The 23,798-nt window shown below is 38.8% G+C and overlaps 3 protein-coding genes and 2 pseudogenes across 3 annotated transcripts; 2 read left to right on the top strand and 3 right to left on the bottom strand.

Moving 5' to 3' along the window:
• The first annotated feature begins 562 nt into the window (after positions 1-562).
• Positions 563-1,435, top strand: LOC126617899 (heme-binding-like protein At3g10130, chloroplastic). Its single transcript, XM_050285987.1, has one exon. The coding sequence runs from the start codon at positions 745-747 to the stop codon at positions 1,351-1,353; it is 609 nt and encodes a 202-aa protein (XP_050141944.1). The 5' UTR covers positions 563-744; the 3' UTR covers positions 1,354-1,435.
• Positions 1,436-2,788: 1,353 nt separating this feature from the next.
• LOC126617906 (protein transport protein yos1-like) lies at positions 2,789-3,922 on the bottom strand. Its single transcript, XM_050285992.1, has 2 exons — positions 3,755-3,922; positions 2,789-3,124 (listed from the first exon to the last, which is right to left on the bottom strand). The coding sequence occupies exon 2, from the start codon at positions 3,119-3,121 to the stop codon at positions 2,888-2,890; it is 234 nt and encodes a 77-aa protein (XP_050141949.1). The 5' UTR covers positions 3,122-3,124; positions 3,755-3,922; the 3' UTR covers positions 2,789-2,887.
• LOC126618202 (fructokinase-like 1, chloroplastic) lies at positions 3,548-7,304 on the top strand (annotated as a pseudogene).
• Positions 7,305-8,287: 983 nt separating this feature from the next.
• On the bottom strand, positions 8,288-11,992 carry LOC126617874 (O-fucosyltransferase 19-like). The gene is made up of 8 exons (XM_050285963.1): positions 10,942-11,992; positions 10,592-10,664; positions 10,433-10,503; positions 10,216-10,304; positions 9,971-10,103; positions 9,647-9,879; positions 9,083-9,559; positions 8,288-8,973 (listed from the first exon to the last, which is right to left on the bottom strand). Exons 1-8 carry the CDS (start codon positions 11,602-11,604, stop codon positions 8,718-8,720), a joined length of 1,995 nt encoding a protein of 664 aa, XP_050141920.1. The 5' UTR covers positions 11,605-11,992; the 3' UTR covers positions 8,288-8,717.
• A 7,309-nt stretch (positions 11,993-19,301) lies between these two features.
• Positions 19,302-22,954, bottom strand: LOC126617884 (uncharacterized; annotated as a pseudogene).
• Between the last annotated feature and the right edge of the window lie 844 nt (positions 22,955-23,798).

Raw genomic sequence — 23,798 nt, forward strand, 5'->3', positions numbered from 1 at the left:
GCATTTTCGTCAAAATGAGTCACGTGTCACGCATATAAGGCTAAATCAAATGGCAAATATGAAAAACCAAATGAGTAAAATTGTAGCAATGGTACTTTAATACAATAGGAGAAATAGTACTTCAACTTTAATATTTTTTTGACATAATTAACGAAAACGATCATAATTGTACATTTTGATGAGTTAAAAAACCAATTAGTAGGGCCCATTCCTCTAATTTAGCTAAAATTGAGGGATGTTTCTATCATTCAGTACTACGATGGTAGTGTTCTTCTTCACTTGTAAATGAGAGATATTAGGTTTGAATCTTGTGGATGACAAATTCAATACCAAATTAAGTTGTTCATTATGTAACTTAACCGAACTCTCTTATTCTCTTAATGTAAAATATTCGTTGTACTAAAAAAATAAATAAAATTGAGGGATGTTTCTATAATTTTCTCAAGCAACTATAGACCATGTCCCGTTTAAATGGTGGACAGATTTGACACACAAAAAATGGTGGACAGAATGTATCCACATGTTCATCACAAAAACCAGCCACTCGTTCAAGACCGAGAGTGTACATTTCCAACCTTCTCCCCAACCCCATGCAAAAGATAGAGATATATGCAACAAAGCTAGAACAATCGCAGAGCAAAACCCACAACTCCCAAAATTCACCATTTTTATAGGCCACTTTCAAGGATCAAATCCAAGTAAAAAAAAACCCAGAGACTACCGACTATAATTCCTCAAAAGAAAATGGGCACGGTTTTTGGGAAGATAAGCGTGGAAACCCCAAAATACAAAGTCATCCACTCCACCGCTCTCTACGAAATCCGGCAATACGCGCCGTCAGTAGTAGCCCAGTTCACCTACGATCCTTCCGACCTCAAGGGTAACAAAGATGGCGGATTTACTGTCCTCGCCAACTACATCGGCGCATTGGGAAATCCTCAGAACACCAAACCCGAGAAAATCGCCATGACGGCTCCGGTCATAACCAAAACCCAAAACCCAGAAAGCGAAAAGATCGCCATGACGGCTCCGGTGGTGACGAGGGAGGAGAAGGGGAAGAGGATGGTGACGATGGAGTTTTTGCTGCCGGCGAAGTATGGGAAGGCGGAGGATGCGCCGAGGCCGGTGGATGAGAGGGTGGTGATTAGAGAGGAGGGGGAGAGGAAGTATGGGGTGGTTGGATTTGCGGGGGTGGCAACGGAGGAGGTGGTGGCGGAGAAGGTAGAGAAGTTGAAGGAGAGCTTGGAGAAAGATGGGTATAAGATTATAGGGGATTATATTCTGGCTAGGTATAATCCGCCATGGACTTTGCCTCCCTTCAGGACTAACGAGGTTATGATCCCAATTGAGTGATTTTTCAGATTTTGTTTCTTGTTTGTCTGTAAGATGCTCTGTTTTTTTTAACAAGTATTAAATAAAACATGTATTTTGTAAAGTAGACTATTTTTTATGCCATGTTTACTAATCCGTAATCGGGCGAGGACCAATTGTATAAGGAACGAAGAAGTCAAGAATCGAAAAAGAGAAAGTAAGAAAATAATGGATTCGTAGTTTGATTCCCCTGTGTTGGGATTTCTAATAGTTAGTATACACAAGTGATTAGTATCTAACTTCGTAATTTACACATAAATAGCATTAGTGTTTTCTTAACAATGAAGTATAAACATGATTACACCTTAATTTTATTTGTATTAGTGTTTTCTTTTCCTTCTTACTCACCCTCCTTGAGGGAATTTTTGCTTCAAGACAATAAAAAAACATAAGTTTTCAAGTTCAAATAGTCACGTTTTATATCAATTCACTTATATTGAGGGAAATTTTGCTTCAAGACAATAAGAAAAGAAGTTTTCAAGTTCAAATAGTCACGTTTTATATCAATTTACTTATATTATAGCACATGGATTTATTCATAACATAATAGTCATGTCATTCACTCATATTATAACACATGAATCAGTAACATTAAGTAACGTAATGACAATATCATCATGACATTGACATAACGTAGTGACAATATCATCATGACATTGACAAGTTTCTTCGCAAAAACTAATGTTGTACTTTATATGATAAATTTTGCACCTGAGCCCGAAATCGACCTTAGGAATGATAAAGAGTGATCCTCAACGATGAATACAGATAGCTCCGCATATAGGCAATCAAATGTCTGCAATGAGAACCCAAGTCTACTACTTTGGTTTCAGTGAACGACGTACTAACTTCAATGTTTGAGGGTCTTACGCTGAAATCCTAACACCACAAACATTTGCTCTCTTTGGAGGCTACACCACCATCAATTCCGCGAGAGAAACTTTCATATCACGGGAGTTTATATCTCAAAAACAACTTGTATGACACAAATACACCGCGACAATGGTGTCCTATGCTAATGGTATGAGAAGAGGTGGAGAGAAGCTAAGACACATCCATGTATTGTTGTCATGCTTAATGTCTAGATTTGGCAAATGATAACTTATCGGGTTCTTAATAAGTGACCCGATAACAACCCAACACATTAATAGATTACTCGATAACAATCCGACTCGTTGGTTGACCCAAAATCCGTTATTTTCATATCGTTCGAGGATCTGATCCATCAACTATCTGAAATGTTGGCAAACAAGGCCATATAAGTGACCAACACTACCTTTTCCTGATCATCATGGCTTTTCCCCTTTGGTTATGTCAGTAGCCTGTTCTGAATCCCATCTTTTGTGAACGATATTCACTTAAAAAACTGTGTGTAATGTAGAACAATAAAGCCATGGATCAACAACACACCACATACTGAATTTGTAGTTGGGACTCAAACCCAAGAACAAAACAGGATGTAACTTGCCGAAAATTCGTAACAAATTACAAAGACACATAATTCACACAAAGCATTTCACCCGGAGATGAGCTTCACTACAATGGTAACTAGGTTCAAAAGTATGAGAGGAAATCTGAAGAATTGGCATGCATGTATAAATCCTATGATCTGCCCCTTAAGCGTAGTTCTCCTCCCTCCTTGCAACTGCAGCAAGGTCCACCCTCTCGGACCCAAAAACCGATCTTCGTTCAGTATGGCGAATGCGTTTGCGAGCAGCAAGAAGCCTTGGAATACAGTCCACAATCCCATTTTCTTCACAACACAGGTTGACAACCTCAGTTGCTAAACATCACTGATTCACTAACTAATTAACATGAAAGGCATGTTTGGAGCTGGAGGTGCTTTTAAAATGGTTAAGGGTTGATTGGGACACCATTTGGAAGTGTTAAAAAAGCGTTTTCTGAACACATTTAGCTGAAAAACTTAGAAGAGCTTAAAAAATGTCGTACCCAGTGCACAAGGCTCCCGTTTTACGCAGGGTCTGGGAGATAAAGAAAGCACTTACAGCAAAGTGCTTATGAGGATAAAGAAAGCAGTCTCAACTGTGCCCTCCAAGCGTTTTCAAATAATCAAACCAATTCCGACAACGCATAAAGTAAAAGCAACAGAAGTGCCTTCAAACCTTCAATTTCTTATGCGCACACAAAATTCAGTAAAAGATTTCAAAAGGGCATAATGAACAATCAAGCACAAACAGAAACTGTGCAAATCATGAATAAATAATGAAATTTATCGATATCGTTTCAACTGTCGATATTGAACCCCAAAAAAAAAAAACCAAATTCAAAAAGGAAACCGATCGGAACTGAAAAAAGACATGTTCTTTCGTATCTTAACATAATCGAATCGATTCTAGGAAGAACAGAACGACAGGAAACTTACCGGCGATTACTTGTTCCAGACAGCAAGTCGTTTCTCGGTCGAAAGCGTTCGCCTTGATTTCAACAACACCGAAACGAAACAACAGGAAAGACCGAAAGTCATCGCAAATCAAAAGGACTTCCAAGCACTAACCGAAGCCAGGTCAGAATCCTTGTTAACTTTTCATCCGACGGTCGAATATAATCCACGTATCACTTTAAGTTTAAGACATTCTCACTTATTCTGACCCGACCCGGATGTTGGAGTCCAATATAATAACAACGACCCGATAAAATGTAGAGAGAGACTGAGCGAGGTTTTGCTGACGGACATGGATAAACCCTAACACTCAGCTCAAACCGTGGCATCATTTCACATATCTAGTAAACCCCAGAAGCGTAATTTCAGGAGGGGTAGCTTTAGAATCTTTAAAGTTGAAAGCTTTCAATCCACAGTTTTTGCTACTTAAGCCCCCGAAATCGAGCAATCTAAACCCACCCAGAGTTTCCATTAACGGCGAAGACAATGGCAGCATTGAACCCATCAAACCCACTCGCCGCGGCAGGAAAAAGGGCCCCACTTCATCTTCTTCAGAAGTACCCAAAAAAATCAAGCGTTCGAAGAAGTCCGAGGTCGTAAATGGCGCTGTCGAACCCGAACCCGAACCTGTATCCGCAATCCAAACTGAATACCCAGAATCGGACCTCGAATATTACGACGACGGCGTCGATTTCCCGTACGACGACCCACCCCTGGTCTGCTGCTTCGGGGCTGCGCAGAAGGAGTTCGTCCCGACGGTCCGGGTCTCCGACAACCCAATGCACCCGGACATCTACTCGCAGTGGAAGATGCTCCAATGGGACCGCCGGAGTTCGTGAGGGCGCCAGGCGGGTCGCCCTCCAACGTGGCCATCTCGCACGTGCGGCTCGGCGGGAGGCGGTGTTGGAGTATGAGTATGATTCTTACATATTTTGGGATAATTAACATTATCATAAAAGAAGTCTTAGTGTTGGAGTTTGAATGAAATTTCAACTCAAATGTAGGGTATTGTTGGAAATTTAAATAGTTTGAGTATAAATTTCTTTGTCCCACATTGGCCATTCCCAAAAGATTTTATCACTTTATAAGGCTTTGTCCTTTATAGAAAGTGATTGGAGTAATAAGTCTGGAAACTAAAATTGAGCTCACCTTTGGAGTTGGACTTTGGGGTGTACTAATTAATTAGTAATTAATATATATAATTAATTATAATTAATATATAATTAATTAGTACACCCCAAAGCTCAACCCCAAAGGTGAGTCCAATTTTAGTCTTCAGACCTATTACTCAAATCACTTTCTACAAAGGACAAAGTCTTATAAAGTGATAAAATCTTTTGGGAATGGCCAATGTGGGACAAAGAAATTTCTACTCAAACTATTCAAATTTCCAACAATGTTGGCTGGAGTAATCCTTTTGTGATTAGGATATTGAGAACTCTCATATTTGCACATGGATAGAACTCATAGTCCTTATTGGATTGTAATAGGGCAATCGATATGCTTAGTATATATACATAAGCCACTGCTCTCACAAATTAACGCTCTCATCTTTGCACCAATAACCTATTCTTCGGAGAGCATTGAGATTTGCAGAGAGGAGAAGGGTTGTGTAAGTGCTGCAATGGCTTCTTCATCAAGCAGCATGTCTGCAGGTTAGTATTCTTTTATGTTCTGTCGATATTTTGTTTTCATCCTTGTTAATGTTGTGATTTGATCACTTGATTCAATTCGGTTCAGAGGAAGAGACTGATCTAGGTTTTGATGTCTTTGAGTTATTCTAACAGGCGGCATTTATGGGGAAGGTCGGGAAGGACGATTTTGGGGATGAGCTGGTGCTGATGATGAAGAAGGAGAGGGTTCAGACGCGTGTGGTGAAGTTCGATTTGATGGCGAAGACGGCGATGACTTACATGAAGATTAAGTTCGACGATGAGAGGATGTGGGCTGAGACGGTGAAGGAGTCCGCCGAGGACTCGTTCCTTTGCTCCGAGCTCAACCTCGCCGTGCTCAAAGAGGTATTGTATATAGTGTTTACATTGTGTTTGTTTAAGGGCCACTCTTAGCTCATAAGGCGCTTCTGCTATTAGTAGAAACACGTCGGAATTGTCATAAACAGTCGAAGAAACATTTCAAAATGCTTTCTGGATAAGCACCCAGGAAGTGCTTCTTGAATAAGCACTTGGGAAGTAGGGAGTGGTTCTTGGAATAGTGCCTAGGAAGTGTGTTTCGATCAAGCACCTAGGAAGTGCTTCGAAAAGAACTTTGGAAGTAGTGCTTGGAAAAGAACTTTGGAAGTGGGAAGTGCTTCTTGGAAAGCACTTTGGAAATAGGAATTGCTTCTTGGAAAGAACTTTGGAAGTAGGAAGTGCTTCTTGGAAAAGCATTTAAGAAATGCATCCTCAAGAAACACCTAGGAAGTGCTTCTCCAAAAGTGCTTTTGAATTTCTCTACAAAATGATGTTAGAGGTGCCTTGATCTGAAAGGGCTAAGGATTTTGTATACAATTTATCGAGAGTGCATCAATTGTTCGTTTGAGCATATCGTTTCATCACAGGGAAGTGATTTCCACACTTTCGTATTGTTGTTTGGTATGAATTCTTATGTTGTTGAAAAGGGGTGAGATCATTAGTATAATACGTTTTGATGCCTTAATGCAGGCTAGAGTATTCCACTTCATTTCAGAAGTTTTGACATCTCCCTCAATGTGACCGACCTTATTCAGAGCAATGTCTTAGTCCAAAAATTTTGGAGGTCTTCTGTTTTTCGATGTGAATTTGTCGTTGCCTCTGTGGAAATCGCACGATGAAACGAGGAAGTACATCGACAGCGCCTGGAACGAAGCTGATATAATCGAGGTTTCGAGGCAGGAATTGGAATTCCTTCTTGATAAGGACAACTACGTGAGGAAGAGGAACTACAGGCCCCAGTATTATGGTGAGGAGTTTGAGCAAACCAAGAAGCGGAGAGATTATTACCATTACACGCCTGAGGAAATATCTTCGTTATGGCATAAAGGACTTAGGTTTCTTTGTGACGGATGGAACTCTTCGAATTCATTACTATTCTCCTTCATTTCACGGTGTTGTGATTGGAACAGAAGATGTGCTCATAACCCCATTCACTTGTGATAGAACTAGTTCTAGAGATGCAGTTGTAGCTGCTATCATGCGAAAGCTGACAACTCACCCTGAGATGTATGAAGACCAAGATGTTTTTGAAATGGAACTTCGATTTGCAGTTGCAGCAGGAATTATATCGCAGTGGACAATCGGTGCTGTTCGAGGTTTTCCGCGGAAAGCGCTACTCAAACTCTGAAGGAGCAGGTTTATGTGCCTTCGATGTGGTAGTAGTGTACAAAATTGTTCATTGTATCGTATGATCTCGTTAGCGTTGAAAATTTTGTCAGTGTAGGAAGAAAGATTGTATCCAGCGTACACTAGTTTAGCATTTGAATTCACGTGACTCTTGCAATTGTAGCATAAACCAAATGCACATGGGCTTTAGAAATGGGAATTGCTTTTGGAGCAAATATATATATTCCTCATAATCCTCGTATCGTATAGCGCACCCAAGCAAAATGAGCCCCCAGCTAATCAAGGAGAAAAACTTGTGCACGGGTGCCCGAATCACGTCAATTGTAGGACAGCTCTCACAAAAGCATTAAACTCTTGTAATTTAGCCACGTGTGGTTCCTTATTGGTCTCATCCAATGTGAGAGATGCGCTAGTAGAGTAACTCTATCGAGGTTTCCCTCCTAATTGAGGGACTCCAAACAATAATCACAAAGAAAGCAAGTAGTTCCACCTGCGGATCATCCCGTGCCTGACTATGAGCTTGATTTTTTTAGCACGGGGACGAATTTCGTGGGCAAAGCTATTCTATTTCCAGTAGGCGAAGAAGAAGAAGAAACTCCTCACTCGAGTAAGGCTGGGGTGCCTTTCTCCAATATGTCCTAAGCATGGTCTAAAATATTCATAATATCCCGATATTTCCATCGAAATTTCTGTGTTTTTGGACTACCGATATATCCGATATCATCGATATTTTAGACCTTGCTAAGTCACTCATGTATCATACCATGCAATGTATAAAGTGTAAAATATTGTACTAATTCATTATATATAAATGATTATGATATGTTTAAACTTCTTTCATTAATTACTACATATTTTCTACACTCACAATGTTTGCCAGCTCGTTATATAATCAATTTAAATCAGTTATATCTATCATGCAATGCATTTCTTTCCAATTTTTTGTGATAAACTAATAGATAATTGACTAAATAAACATCCTACAAAGTTTCAATAAAAATTTCCAAGTTTTTCTTACAATTTCCGTGGTTTTTATTCAATTTTTATCGATATTGATAATATCCCGATATTTCCATCGAAATTTCCGTGTTTTTGGACTACCGATATTTCCAATATCATCGATATTTTATCCCTTGGTCCTAAGTTAGTTTCAATAAATCGCCTACAGGACAACGACAAGTGAAAAATCCGGTTGAAATGTATGAAACTTCTTTCTATTGGAGGTTGTGTAAGAAAAATTACATTCAAATTCATCGCGGAGCTCTTTTTTTTTAAAGATCAAATCAAAGAAAAAAAATTGAATCAATGAATTACTATAGCAGCTCCATTTCTGACAACGGCAAGAGGTCTCTGTGCTAATCAAACTACCCGAAATTTATCCTAAAACTATACTCGAGCTCCACCTTCTCTGCAATCTCAAATGCCTTCTCAATCATTTCATCATATACCAAAACTTGCATTGCGAATCGCAACTTTTCGACCCTGTACAGCAAGCACAATCTCTGAGACCGAGCGAAAAAAGCACTTCTTTCAAAAGCCCACCAATTTGGGCTGCCATTTTGAGCAGTGATATTGTGTAGTATTTTGTACAGCATGAGCTAGCCACATGCATTCTCCGTCCGACTGCATCATCTTTGCGACGAAACAGTCATACTTCGTCTCTCATCAAACTTCACCCTAGACATTTGCTCCTGCGTCTTGTTACAGATGCAACCGGGAAAGGGATTTGCATAAAAGTTCTCCTCCAACCTTGGCGACTCACCGATCTGTCTAGCATATGGTGCTCCAAGCCTGTCAGAATGCAGATTTTTAACCGCGGACGAAAGAAGTTCCCATGATATTGCTCCCTTATCCAACAGATCGACGAGTTGAACAAAATTTTGTCTGAAATGAAAATCATAACATGTCAGAAAACTAGTTCATGATATATCTTCCAACCAAAAGGTTGGGAATTTGAGGAGCAAATTACTAAATGCCTGGTATGAAAGCGAACCTGTCAGGGTTGATAGTCTTCTGGAACCCTTCAAATCTCCTATGTCCCTGCACCGCCTTGGCCATATTTCCATCATACGTATAAACAAAGGCATCACTCTCCATTGCTACAATATAATCCAAGGCTGCAAGCCGATTTTGGTAAGGCTTGAAGGGCTCTAGCTCTTCTTCTGTTGCAAGAGTGTTATGAGAGAAGACATTCGGATACTCAGCGCGAAAAGCAGCCATGCTGTTGCTACCATATATCTCGCCAGCAACAATGTAGATTGTTGTTGTGGAAGGGTATCCCATGGCTTTTAGGAACAAGGCTGCCTCTCGTGGGGAAAATGGGCATCCGCCTTGGAGCCTTCGTTCTACACTATCGATCTCCTTCTCCTTCCAATGTTTGACGCTGTACCTCATAACCCGAAGCTCCTCAGATTCCTCAGCAGTAAGGTTGTGGCTGCAGCCAGTGAAAGCGAGCATGTCTTTTTCATATCTGCAATCAAGAAGAGTTTCTTTACTTAGTTCCACTACATCCGAAACAACACAACACCCAAATAATCAACCAAAACAACAAAAGTACCTCAAATGAAGAGCAATATACGGATTGCTATTGTTCCTCAGTCTGTCAACCAAAACTCTCCCAAGATCCTCAATCTCCTTCGCGTACTGGAGAGCCTCATAATTCGCACGGCACCTCAGCTTTTGGATGGAGGACGCTAGTCCATTGTTAACAAGCCGAGAATCAGTGTGCGTGAACTTTATAACCTTGTGCTTTTTCAGCAAGGGGATCATCTCACTTCTGTAATAGCTCGCCTGCACACGAATCATCTTTAGATACAATTCGAAGAACAGAACCAATTCGAAAGTCCCTACGCAACTGAAAATTTATTAACACGGATCGCACCTTCGACCAGGAGACGGGAGCCTTCAGAACAGGCTTCACAGCTGCATATTTGGTTGGCAAATACTCGATAATATCAATATCATCTTTCAATACTTTCATGAAGTGTCTCCAGTCAAAAATGTCTTTAAAATCACTGCAAAATACATGACAGAGTTCAATTAAACATAATCAAACAAAATTAATCAGCCAGTTAGCCACTCCTAAATACAATCCGACAACCTCATCATTTGCTAAGAAAATCTTACCTTGGATCCGTCCAAAAAGATTGATGGTCCATCAGTGGAAGAACCAGGGTAGCATTCATTATCTTTGCAACGGCTACCATATCACATATCTGCACCATCAATTGGGTTGCCATGTCAGCTTCCAAAACGTGTCTAAAATTTACTTTTTTGACAAAGCGATATTGTAAACTGCTCTAAATTATGGGGAAGGAGATTCGAGCGCACGATTTGTACTTACCCCTGTTCTCATCTGATTCAATCCGCCATTAGCATGAACAAGCAGATAACCATTTGTTTTCGATCCCGTCCCTGTTGGAAATGATAAAAATGTTAAGAAATTCAGACATTAAATTACCAAAATTGACAAATTTGGATAGGGAAACAAATGTAGACATACTTATTCGGTTCTTGGGTCGAGCTATGCATTTATCAAGATTGTCGCTGTTGGGTTTCCTCCAAATCTCTGGGGTCTGGAAAAGAAAGCAGATAAATTATCATTAATTACAGAATAGTCCCAGCATTAAATTCATAAATACAACGTTTTACCTAAACAGCAGGGGACAAGAGTAAATTGGTTAACGTAAAACGTTAATAGTAACAGAAAGATTAGACATTTTCTCATCACTTTCCTCCATTTTCTCGGAAACCAAACAAGTAGTGAAAAATTAAAAATACCCAGAATGCTAATAATTGAAGAATTAAAAAATTAAAAATTCTGGGGGAATTGATTGATTGATTGATACTCACAGGCAACCGCTCGAGAAGTCGCTTGAACATGGTGGAGGATTCGGTTTCCGACAACCTCTCCCTCTCCAAAACGCGTTTCGGCATAGAATTGGATTCCTGGTTCTCGGCGACGGCCCGCTGCGCCCCCGACCAATCGTCCTTCACAGTATTCAGAATCAAAAGTCGGCCCTCCGTCATCTGTGCCACCTCCCCGTCGACCTCGACGTGGCTGCTAAAAAACGAGAACTTCACGAACGCGGAGATAACCGCCATCAAAAGCAGAGCCCCGAAAATCTTGCGGACCACGTTCCGCCCCGATCTCAGCGACTGCAACATCGCGACCGTCCATAGAAATCCGTCCTCGATCGGGAGCAGCCACTTGTCGGGAACGCAGAAGAATAGCCGCCGACGGAGCACGAGGTACTTCATCACGGGGTGGTGCGAATAATGGTTGTAGTTGTGGTGGGGCCCGCATATAGTGCCGTCGAGGAGGCTGTCGTTTTCCACATCGTCGTCGTCGGCGAAGACAATGTTGCTGTCGGGAGAGAGAGTGCTCGTCGGGAGCCGCTCGCCGGCGTCCATGACGCCGTCAGCGACGCGTCGTCTGGTGGTCGTGGGCAGCGCCACGAGAGCCGGTAGTTTCGAACTAATGTTGCTTGAGCAGTTCGTCCCACCGGACGACATGGCCGACCGGCACTAACGTTGTTAAACAAATATGCACCCGCAGCCCGCTACAACACACGATCCGATTCAATCTTTTTAATTTCCTCGAAAAATCAAACCCGAATCAAAATCCCGGGTACCATTTAATTTTCCGGGAAAACGAAAGAAAGTGAGGGAAAAGAGAAACAGAGATAGATTTCGGGTTCGATTGGCTCGATTCTGTTCCTCAATGGGCTTCCAGAGAAAAAGGGCAGTCCGAAATCCTCGGCAACAACAAAGGGGTGTTATGTTTTTTTATAAATCCTATGAATTTTTCGATGTGTTTTTTGTAAAGTGGGATTCCCATTCCCCACTGCTCTGTTTTTTCTTGTTGTTCTCTCTCCAACGGCGGATCTGCGGGATGTTCTGATTTTTTGAGAGACCGGTTTTTATCAACGCGGAAGGTTAAAGGGAGCGCTAAAATGACGAATTTGCCCCTGGTGAATCCGCAAAAGGACTGACTACGCCTACGAGTTTGCTTTTCGGTGGCATTCTGTTTTCCGTTGGTAAAATACAAAAACTGTTTTAAAGCAAAATGGTTAAAAACTTTTAAAAGGGCGGGTGTCTCCGCCTAAATGTGCTTAATCATACCTGTTTTACTAATATCCACAGAAAAAGAAAAAAAATTAGAAAAAAAGTTTATTCACTTTTTGTTTCTTGTTAATCAGGAAATTACTATGCTAAACCCTTAATTCACCTAATGACTTTTCTTGAAATATGCTGCAATTCTTTTATTTGGATTGATATGCATCATTTTTCTTATTTTGATTTATAAAACATAAGAATTTAGGATTTTTGCGTAAAAAAGAAATTCAAGTTTGGGACATCCAATTCTCGACTTTATGTTAAAAACAATTCTCAACTTTAAATCTATGTAATAATTGTTATTTATAAATATCTATGAGTGAGAGTTTAAAATAAAAAATACAAAAAAAAAACTCAATCATGAGTGACCACCACTAACACATGTCACCACCACCCACCATTATCGTGACCATTCTGTCACCACATATCGTTGTCTCCCCGGCCATTCTCACCACCACCACCACCCACTGTCATCAACACCGTCGCCACCACCAGTGGTCCACTACTAGCACATTTTTTTGTTGGGTGAGGTGGGTGCAGTTGTAGAGGATTTAAGGTCCGCAATTTTCGACACGATTAAAACCAGACATAATTTGGTTTTGAGTTAGCCGTTACTTGGTCCATATTTTAGAGATCGGATTAGAATTGACTAGTATTGGACATAATTGCTATCGTGAGTACTTGAAGGTGAAGCATCTTTTATGCCTTGGTGGTAATATGAATTGACATCATCACTTTCCATTTTGTTGTTGGATTGATAATATTGTGATATAACGTCTGCTATTTGTATTTGGATGAATATTACTAATTACCCAAATTAAAACGGAAACCACCTCAAAACATATTACCGAAAAACCTCTATAAAGTTATAAAGTTGGGACCAAACTAATTTTATAGCTTTCATCATTCACTTAGGCGCCAAGTGTTTTATTTCTTGCACAACATGCTTGAGAAGTTAGACACATTTTGGCTTCAACAAGAAGGTCTCCATGTTAACGAAGTATTACGTACCCACAAATTCAAAGACGTGGCATCAACTTTAAAAACTAAAGCATTGTCCCAAACAATAGAGAAATATTTTAGTTGATCCTACACTTTTTATATGTGATATTGCAAATTTGTACTCATTGAGAATTATTACTATGTGCAGACGTGTTTCCTTAAGATGAGATCAATATAAATTATAACTTATCACCATGTAGAGTTTATTATTATATATAATTGGTCCAAAGTTGGGACCAATATAAATTATAACTTATTACAATGTAGAGTTTATTCTTATATATAAGTTATAACTGGTCTCAAGGATCATGATTTTTTTCTTTTTACTTTAAAGAGTTTATTTTCTTATAGAGTATTACTTTATCGAGAATTTACTATATCAAGAAATCTGTTACGTAGTGAGTTGTTTAGGGAATTGGATTAAGGAAAATTAATCACCTTTTCAATCTTGTAAAACCAACTCCACAATACACATACACACGCACTACTCATCATCTCTTATATAAACGGTTATAGCCTCCTTTTCGAACGCTCAAGGAGGAAGGTAAAGTTGAGAACTTAAAAGTTGATAATAAACAGTTTTGAGTAGCAACGGATGTTGCTAACTGAAAACATATCCATGTCTAAAAAAGTTATAGAGTATCCTAATTTTTCTTAGGGTAAATCTCAGTTTACTACCTCAAGTTGTGGTTTTCAACATTTACTATATGAAGTTTTTTTTGTCTCAGAGTCATACCTAAAGTGTTAATTTTGGGACAGTCTCATACATCCGTTAGTCTGGCGATTAAGTCTCCCGTTAACTAATGATGTGGCGCCCATGTGGACAATGATTGGGCGTCATGTGTCATTAAAGGGTCCACGTAGAAATTAAAAATCCAAAAAAAAAATTTATTGCCCAAATTTAAAATATTAAAATAAAAGTATTAAAATCAATTACCCATAACCCCCTTCGTCTTCCCCTCCACCCCCTCCACAACTCCACCCCTCCATCCCCTCCACCCCTCACCCACCGACACCTTTCCCCTTCCCTGATACCCACCCTACCACCAAGCCTTTTCTCCTTCCCAAAAAACCCAGCCCCTTCCCTTCCCCCAAAACCCCAAAATTTCGTCCCTCCCTTCTTTCCTCTGCGTCAAACAACAAAAAAAACCCCAAATGTTCGCAAGGCCTTCACTTCCGGGAAGCTCAAGACGCTGCTCCAGCACCTCCACCACTTCGCCGGATCCAAGGAGTCCAAAATCGAGGAGGTCTGCAAGGTCCATTACCAAGACTTCATCCTCCTCGTCGACGAACTCCAATCTATTCTCTCTGACGTCAATTTTCTCAAGTCTTCCCTCTCTTATTCCAACACCAAGCTCCAATATGTGGACCTCCCTCTTCTATCCTCCCTCAACGCCTTCATTGAAGCCTAAAACAGATCCCGCAACGTCAACCTCGCGCTCAAATCGGTTCGAAAGTGTATTCGTTTGTTGGTGGGCACAGAGAAGAGAAGGGAAGGAGGGAATTTTGAGGTTTTGGGGGAAGGGAAGGGGTTGGGTTTTTTGGGAAGGAGAAAATGCTTGGTGGTAGGGGTGGGTTTCAGGGAAGGGGAAGGGTGTCAGTGGGTGAGGTGTGGAGGGGATGGATGGGTGGAGCCGTGGGGAAGACGAAAGGGGTTCTGGTTTTTTTTTTTTTTTTTTTTAATACTTTTATTTAATTAATTATTTTAATATTTTAAATTTGGGCGAGAAATTTTTTTTGAATTTTTAATTTCCACATGGACCTCTTAATGACACATGGCGCCCAGTCATTGTCCAGATGGGCACCACATCATAAGTTAACGGGAGACTTAATAGCCAGATCTCTGGGACGAAAAATTTTATGTACTAAATGTTGAAAATCATGAAACTTGAGGGCAATAAACTGAAATTTACCATTTTTCTTATTACGTTTGAGATCAGCGAATTATGTACCTATTTGTCTCACACTCTCCCCCTACATGCACATATCCCTATCTTTGTGGGGTACCCTAATTGATCCCTTTAGTTACCATACACAAGAAGTTGGCATGCAACCTGCCCACAGCAGTGATAGATCATGAACAAGGATCCCAATTTGAGTGTTTACTCAATCATTCACACCACTCTCATCATGTAGCTTACATATGACCATCCCCTACGTTTGCGTATTTCCCATGTGAGGTAGTAGTGTGACCAAAATGCATGCTTTGTTGCCTTTTGATCTAAGAAACCTCACTTCTTTCTAGTTTTAATGATTATGTTGTCTAGCAAGCAAGATTTAACTAGTTGCGTCTTTAGTATGATTTTTACGACAACATTAATGTTGTTTTTCTTGTAAGACGATTGACCTCATTCACATATGCATTAACACAATGCTTTCAGTTCGAGTGGAAAGCTAGCAGTGTAGCTTAAATATGACCATCCCTTTCGTTTGCGTAATATCCCATGTGAATGTGATGTAGTAGTGTGACCAAAATTGCATGCTTTTTTGTGCTTTCGATCTAAGAAACCTCACTTCTTTCTAGTTTTAATAATTATGCTATCTAGCAAGCAAGATTTGATCAATCGCTTCTCTGGTATATCTTACGACAACGTTAACATTATTTTTTTCAAAAGGCGACTCATCTTATTCACATATACGTTACGACAATGTTTTCAGTTCTAGTGGAAAGCTAGCAAGATGCATGATAGCGTGTACACTTGAAATATTTATAATATGGGCCGTTTTAATTTTCCATTTTTAATTTATTTTTCTTTTGGGCGTCATGCCATCTGCAAGTGAAATATTATTTTTGGTTAGTATGGATGTTTCCTTTGGTTATCTTTTCAATTTTAGCATCGTGCTTATCCAACACTATATTTCCGAACCCAATCATTTTGCCTTCTTTATGTTTTCAAATGACCATATGTTTTTATTGTTAATCTTCAAACTTAAGAGAGATTTTTCAATGTGTCGGAACATGATATGGTACGCCATATGTTATTATACAAACAGAGAAAAGTTTTTTTTTTTCCCTAAGTGTCTCTCCACTTGTATAATGATATATGGCTACTTTGCCCATATTATGTGCACCGTGAAAAATCTCTCCAAACGATGATAAGTTTCTTCTTGTTATATTTTCTAGATTGTAATTTGATATATATGACAATAAATATGCAAAAAAATCTTATTTGTAACGTTGTTTCGTAATTAAAAAAATAAGGACAATCTTCAACCTATGTTTTTTTGTGCGAGCTACGTATTTTTGTAGACAACACTAAAATAACATTTAAAATTCACAAAGTACTAACCAGTACTTTACGGATTACATGATTTTGAAAACCCTAATGTTGTTTCAATTTTCTCCCATAGCACCACCAGGTTTTGAAATCATGTTAATTTACTTCTACCATTTGTTTGACTGTATGATGATCCGTCAAATTCGAACATGGGATTCATTTCTAATCTACGTAGAAGTCACACTTACACTAATAAAATCAAACTGTGTAATTGATTGTTGTTTTGTGATACAAGACATTGATTAAAAACAAATCGAAATTAGATAACGGCTAACTTTGGTTTATATGGTGCAAGTGAGGCTTCGCCGAATTATCAAATCAAACATAACTAATCAGAAGCTTCCATTAACAAAATGGTGAATGCTATTCGTGTAATTGGTGGGTTGGGTGTTCATCCATTTACCACGAAGGGTAGTTTGGACATTGCAAATTTGCAACACACAAGACTTTCAGCCGTTCACTTTCTTGAACGTTCCTCGATCCTCGTTTCCTAGCTGTCAGTTTGTCATCGAACACGGGGTGGTGTAGACTCTGACTCCTGACATTCCCGCCTTCTTTCAACGCGACACGTGGCACTACTCACGATCCCCCAGCTCGCATACAAACACTGCACATTTCGTCTCTTACCGTACCGCATTGGGTAGGCACGTCTAAAATCTGACCGTTGTAGCAGAGCGACTACTACTGGATTTTTAGCCGTTGGTTTTGATAGTCTGGGATTCAATCGCAGCGGTTTATTTCTTTACCGAATTGATGAGGAAAAACTTCGGCCGATGCCGGCGCGGTTTTGTGGGGGACTGCGGCGCCAATCAGAGCACTACGAGCGAGGGACCGACGGATGAAAATTCAACGCGGAAAGAATTATTTTGTTTTTGCATAAACGAGTGCAAAGCTAAGCACGATCTGTATTTTGGATGAATTTAATCATTTTTCGATTTTGCTCTCATCTAAAACTAAAATAATAAGAAAATAAATACAAAATAATTATCGTAAAATGAAACAGAATACTATAATCACCACGGGATGGTTCGATGATTAAGAATGAATTTCAGATCTGTATTCCATACATATGAGTTCAATTTCTGACCTAGTAAATTGCACAAAGATTGCTAGGGAAAAGTTGAAATGTCTACGTCTTCCTGAGCCCTGTAAAAATGGAGTGCATTGGCGAAACCACCAACTAAGAAAAAAATTTACAAGATACTATTTTAATTTGTGGGGGAAAGTAAAAATTGTCATAATTCATTTTTTATTTTTCTATGCTAAGTGGCAAAGGTTGACGATGAAATTGTCGTATAAAAAATTTGGGTGGAAGTCTTAGAAGTTAGGGGTGGCAATTGAAAGAGAGATTCTAAGTGGAATTTTGTTGGTGAAGAAATTTAGTGAAAGCTAACAATGCATTAGAAGATGGTTGTGGTGTCATGTCTAATAATATTTAATTAAGGACTAATCATTTTGACTTTTGACATGGGTTCTATACCGTATGTTTTATCTTCCTGACCTCAGACTTATGGTGGCCAACAAAATCCAAGTCAAAATAGATTTATTAAACCTAACTACACGATAGAAACTTGCTTATAATGATGATTTTACTGCGTTGGTTTCTCAAGCTAGTTACGCACGCACTAATATGTTTTTCAACTTTTTCACACGATAATGCGTTATTAGCTTTGAATACCGTTACAATGTCATTGACATTCACGTTGCATGAAACTTCTTGTAACAACATGTAATATAGGATATCTTATGTTACTATTTTATTTATTAAACCAGACTATGGATACAACGAGGATATCATTGTAATGGTGACTCAAGTTAATTATGTGTTATGCGTTTCAACTTTTTCGTATAATAGTGTATGAATCGTTTAAAATACCGTTGCAGTGACATTTACAGAGGATAGACAAGTTTTCATATGCATGTTTTTTTTTTCCTTGTCTTTTTCAAAGTCAAGAAACCCAAAATATTTACTTTGACTAACTTAAATTTGGGTTTAAGGACTTAAGAAGCAAGCAAAGATATGAGCTTGAAAAGTGGTGTATTCCAATTTCCAATCATAACAGAATCGAACACCAGATGGTAGTGAGGGGGGTCCACTCGCCACGCCAAACATATACAGTTGGTGGTGGGTTCGCATATCCAGTTTCCACTAATAAAATAATAATTCTTGTTCATCTTGTTTGCCCAATTAGCCGACTTGACGTGTGCGGTGGTGGTGAGGAAGGAAGGAGAATTCCCTCTGTATTTTTTTTTATGAAGATTTCGAAGATTTTTTAATTAATTTGTTTATCATATATCGTATGATTAGAAATCATTGTAATTTAAAAAATAAATAAATATAAATAGTACATCATAAAAATAAATCGCATAATTCACAAAGAACAAGTATAATTAGAAGATTTCTGAAATTCTCACAAAAAGAATCAAGAAAGAATCCTCGAGGAAGTGAGAACCTCTGAATTTTAAGTGGGGAGGGAAGGGCATGGATATTTGGACCATGTGAACGCCCTCCGTCCACTGGCCCTAAAATCCTAAGCATGGTTGGTAGTTGGAGAATTGGACACTTGGACACGGACTTGGACTTTCAAGTGCTACATTGTCACCTAGTCTTCCATGCTCCACACTCCAAACACTTGATTTTCCGCCGCCTGTCTGTTAGGTTATGTTCGCGTTGGATGTTTAGGCAAGCCCTTTAATTAGTTGTTGGATTCAATTTAAATCGAATTTTAATGATCTGAACAGTTTATTTTGTAAATATATATTAACAGATTATTTTTGTAAAAATTCAATTCAATTCAATTCAAAACTATGTGCTTATTTAATCATTCACTTTATACTTCTTATATAACAAATGATATAAATATATTTATAAACATACTTTTACAATGGAGCGATAACCCGTCCACGACAAATCACAATGGAGCAAAACTTAGTCTCATACCCTTTACAACAATATATCGTCATTGCAATTGTGTGAGTTAAATCTAAGGCCTTTCTCTGACCAAAGGCTACCGGCCGCCGCCATATACATGTGTGCACAAAAAATTATAATTGTTTCACTCTTGAAGACGACAATCTTCCACTTTACAACTTCAACCACTCTAAGCAAGGGCACAACCCCCAGCAAAACCTGGATGGATAGTAGTCCTTTAAGTACACCTCCCTGCTAAACCCGATGATATAGAAGCTGAACAACCGACTGCGATGGTATGCCTCTCACTAATCGCCCTTGCAGTGAGAGGTACAGGAGCTCTGTCTGCAATGACTTCGGAGGAGAACTGGTTAAGAAAGAAAGAGTCGGCAAGAAGGCTGGTCTGCACTGGTATGCCTGAGTGTTGCACAACTGGACTCCTTTCGCTCTGTGGAAAACATCATCTGGCACAGATGCTGCTCCGCTTGTCGCGCTCACCACCTTTCTGGTTCAAAGTGTCTTCCTGAAATAGAATTAAGAGTTTTACTTCATAATACATTTTCATGCAGGATGATTTACATAAGAAGAAGATGGAGAAAAATAAAACTTGAAAGGTGCAGTAGAAAGGTGAGAGTGTGGATGCTTTTTTGTCCACGCACCCAGCATTCAGACGAATGCATGTTCGAGTGCACGTGTGCACACGCCTGTCTGTAACTCATACAATTTACATCATCTCCCAACCAGAAACCATTTCAAAAGACACGTATGAGAAATTTCTCAAAATGGTAAGAGAAATGACGGTAACTTAAAATGAAAAGTGGTAATCTGGCTTTTATGCCACATCATATGGAAATATTATCGCCAAACTAACATACATACCATTTAACAACGGCAACATTGCGTGTCAAAAGAGAACCACTCCCTTGCCATGTCAAACATCTTATTAAACCACGAGATCCACAACTTGCACAGGGGATCTTTCCCTTACCATTGCAACTCCTACATCTGCATAGACACACACACACACGTCTATATATATATATATATATATATATATATATATATATATAAATATACAAGTGAGATACAGTAAAAATCTAAATCTGTGAATGATGCATAAGAAGGTGATATTGGATAGTCCTCATATTATAGCCTGAAACCAGATTAGAGCACGATCACGATTTTATTTATAACTAGACGGGCAAAACATAAGCATCTCACATTGAATCAGATCCATCTTTATGAGCAATTAAACACCTTCCATAACAAGCAGAACACTGAGCCATCTGATTTTCTTTGTAGAATCCAGGTCCTTGATTTGCATTGCATTTAGGACACACAATATCTCCTCTTCCTCCACAACCTGCAATTCCTTTGGAACATTTTGTTAGATTTCAATAACAACAGATTCTATCATTAAAGGTATGGGAATAATTTTCTGTCGAGAAGAAACTCATAAATTACCACACAAGAAATATATCATAAAATAAGAGGGTACTTAGAAAATAATCTCAGAGAATTATACAAATACAAGGTGAAACAATTATTAAGTCCGAAGTTCAAACTCCGTGATTCCAAAAGTCTTGCCTGAACATTTTTCAATGGCTCAGAATGCGGAATTATTGCCCGTGATTCATGATGGGGTATGAATATAACAGGAAACTGAGACTTTAGACCCAATTCCCAGATTCCAAGTTCTGGTCCCTTATCTTTTCCATCAATACTGCCACCAAGATATGGCTGTGTTTATCTTATGGTTTCCCTTTCTTCAATGAAAGTATCTAGTGTTCCCACATAAACGTTACAATCTTCTACTTTTTCGATCTTCCAGGTCCGTGCAGGACGACTTCCCCAACAGCATCTATGGCCAACATGATCAATAAGCAACTCTCGTATCTCCACTTCATCTGGTATTTGCCTATTCGTAAACATTCAGTTTAACAGAATATTTTTTACACTACAATGTTGAACTTGAGGAAAATACCATAATAGATTACCGCAGACTATATGCAAGGGTAAAATGATAAATATAGATTTTTATGCATGTAAATAGGAAAAAAAGAATACGTGAAAATCTTCTAAGAGAGCAAGAGGGAAGAGGTTAGGGCAAGACTAGGTAAAAGTAAACCTGTTTGACAAAATGACAAGGAGCAATCCACGTAGAAAAAAGGCTAAAGAATGACAATGTCTGAACCTGGCACATATTACTTGAAAAGCTCCTGTGATCCTCAACATGTTTTTGAATTTCCCTTTTATACAATGACAAGAATCTAGTACCTATCACTTTAAGAAGAGCCCCCTTGAACCCAAATCATATTTTTGTATTTACTTTGATACAATGAAAAGATCTAATCTAGCATCCATCACATTTTCACCCGCATTTTACTTGGCTCGTGGTCTGAACCTCAATATCATAAACAGGCATTTTGTTCATTAGTTTCAAAAAGATAAGTGAACCAATATGAACAATAAGTACGCAGGAAGTGCTTAATGAGTGGCCCATTCAACCGGCCAATTTAAAAACACGATCAGTTCAAATGACAGCGTCTCTTAAAAACAGGTGCATTACATGAACCATACCTATGGAGCTCACTTGTGGTGCCACCATAACCTCCTCCATATCCACCTTTATAAGTAACAGCTTGCTCTGCGAGTTTATAACCATCACAATACATCTGATGAGAGAGCAATGGCAAACAGCAGAGATTCATAACTAGAAAGTAAGTCCAATTTTGTAATCCTCCTTTTCCCAACAAGACAATAAAACCAAAAAGGAAAAAGTAGTCAACCCAACACTTTATGTAATGAACTCAGCCGTATAGTTCTAGACGAAATCAGAAATTTCGAAACAATTGAGAAGCTAAAAATCATAAAATTTAAACATTGGTCTCTATCCTCAATTTCTCAGCAGCCAAACAGAAGATAAAACTCAAAAGTTTTAATTTTTTCAACTAAGCTCACCTAAATATCACAAATGACGCAAAACCCATATCGAAAGCATCACAAAACACAAATTTGCATACCAGAAGGATCAGGCTCCTGCTGACTAACCAAAGCAGCATGAAGAGAAGGCGGGTAGTGGTCAGAATAAGTAGCCGCCGACCGTATCTCCTCCACGCTGACTTCAGTCCCGGCCAACGCCGCCGTCGTAATCACCGACCCAGCTCTTCCCACGTACTGGTACGAGCTCCATTTCTCACTCCCCTTCTCTCCCAATTCACCGTTTCTCTCTTCACCAAATGATAAAAAAAAAAAAAAAACAAACAAACAAAACCCATTAACAAAAAACGAAATCCAAACGCAACACAATCAGTCAATCATTTGATGAGTTGAAATGTACCTGATGAAAGCAGAGGCTCCTCCATTGCATTGTGGGTGTGTGCGTGAGAGAGTAGAGAGGAAGAGAGAAGTGGAGATCGGTGTGCTAATTATAATGTGGCATTGGCGTCGCCAGTAAGGCAGCAATTGAATCGAGTCAATGTCAAACCAAATTTTTTTAGATTGATCGGTTTGTCATGGACTCATAGGCGAGGAGGAAAAGGGGTGGGGCAGCTTTCGAACCCGGGTGAGGAGGGCTACATGTAAAATTACGATCTTGATTACATTCTAAGTTTCTAACAAATTTGGGTTAGAAGAATAAAGTGTTTTTTTATTGGGAACTTTAACGAAAAGCACCGGTACTGTTCACTTTAACGAAAAACCATATTTTTACACTAAAAAGTCAATCCTGGTACTATTCACTTTACCCTTTATTTTGTCCTTATCATTAAAACTCAAAATTTTCAAGCCCTTTTCCTTAGTTTTTCTTTTTTTTTACTATGCCACAAATTTGGGTTAGAACTAAGTGTATTTTTTTTATAGTACAATTGATATTTTACATTAATCTACATTAAGATGAGGGTAGAGGGAACTTGAAACACAATGGGTTGATGAGAAATATTTTGTAACCACTAGAGCAATCCACCATTTACGAATCAAGTGCTCTTAAAAATAGCAAAAAAGTTATGGTCTGTTTGGTACTCTACTTGAATTCAACTTTTAAAACTAAAAAACAATTTTTAAGTTTTAGATCTTAAAAACTTGTTTGATAGGATTATTTTCAAAAAATAAACTCAATATTAACTAAAAAATATAATCTATTATCTAAAAACATAAAAAATGAGTTTTTAGAGTTTTTAAACTTAAACTCACTTGTTTCTTTCCTCTCCCTCCTCCCCTCCCCCTTCAAATCTATCTATCTCTCTCTTTTCTTATTTCTCTTTACTTTTTTTTTTACCTTTTTTGTTTCTTCTCCAATCCGCTCTTTTCACTCTCTATGTTCTTTCTCTGTCCTCTTCCTCTCTATCTAGTCCGATCCTCTTCCTTATTTCTCTTTCCTTCAATCATCTCTTATTTTCTTT

This window comes from Malus sylvestris, chromosome 4 (genome assembly GCF_916048215.2).
Source record: "Malus sylvestris chromosome 4, drMalSylv7.2, whole genome shotgun sequence".
Lineage (NCBI taxonomy): Eukaryota > Viridiplantae > Streptophyta > Magnoliopsida > Rosales > Rosaceae > Malus > Malus sylvestris.

Bases quoted from the DNA above. Each gene is read 5' to 3' on its own strand.
- LOC126617899 (XM_050285987.1), top strand. From the start codon at position 745: ATGGGCACGGTTTTTGGGAAGATAAGCGTGGAAACCCCAAAATACAAA.
- LOC126617874 (XM_050285963.1), bottom strand. From the start codon at position 11,604: ATGTCGTCCGGTGGGACGAACTGCTCAAGCAACATTAGTTCGAAACTA. The intron at 10,504-10,591 runs GTATGTCTACAT...CATTTCCAACAG, and splicing joins TCGACCCAAGAACCGAATAA to GGACGGGATCGAAAACAAAT. The intron at 8,974-9,082 runs GTTCGCTTTCAT...TTTTCATTTCAG, and splicing joins AAGACTATCAACCCTGACAG to ACAAAATTTTGTTCAACTCG.
- LOC126617906 (XM_050285992.1), bottom strand. From the start codon at position 3,121: ATGGGATTGTGGACTGTATTCCAAGGCTTCTTGCTGCTCGCAAACGCA.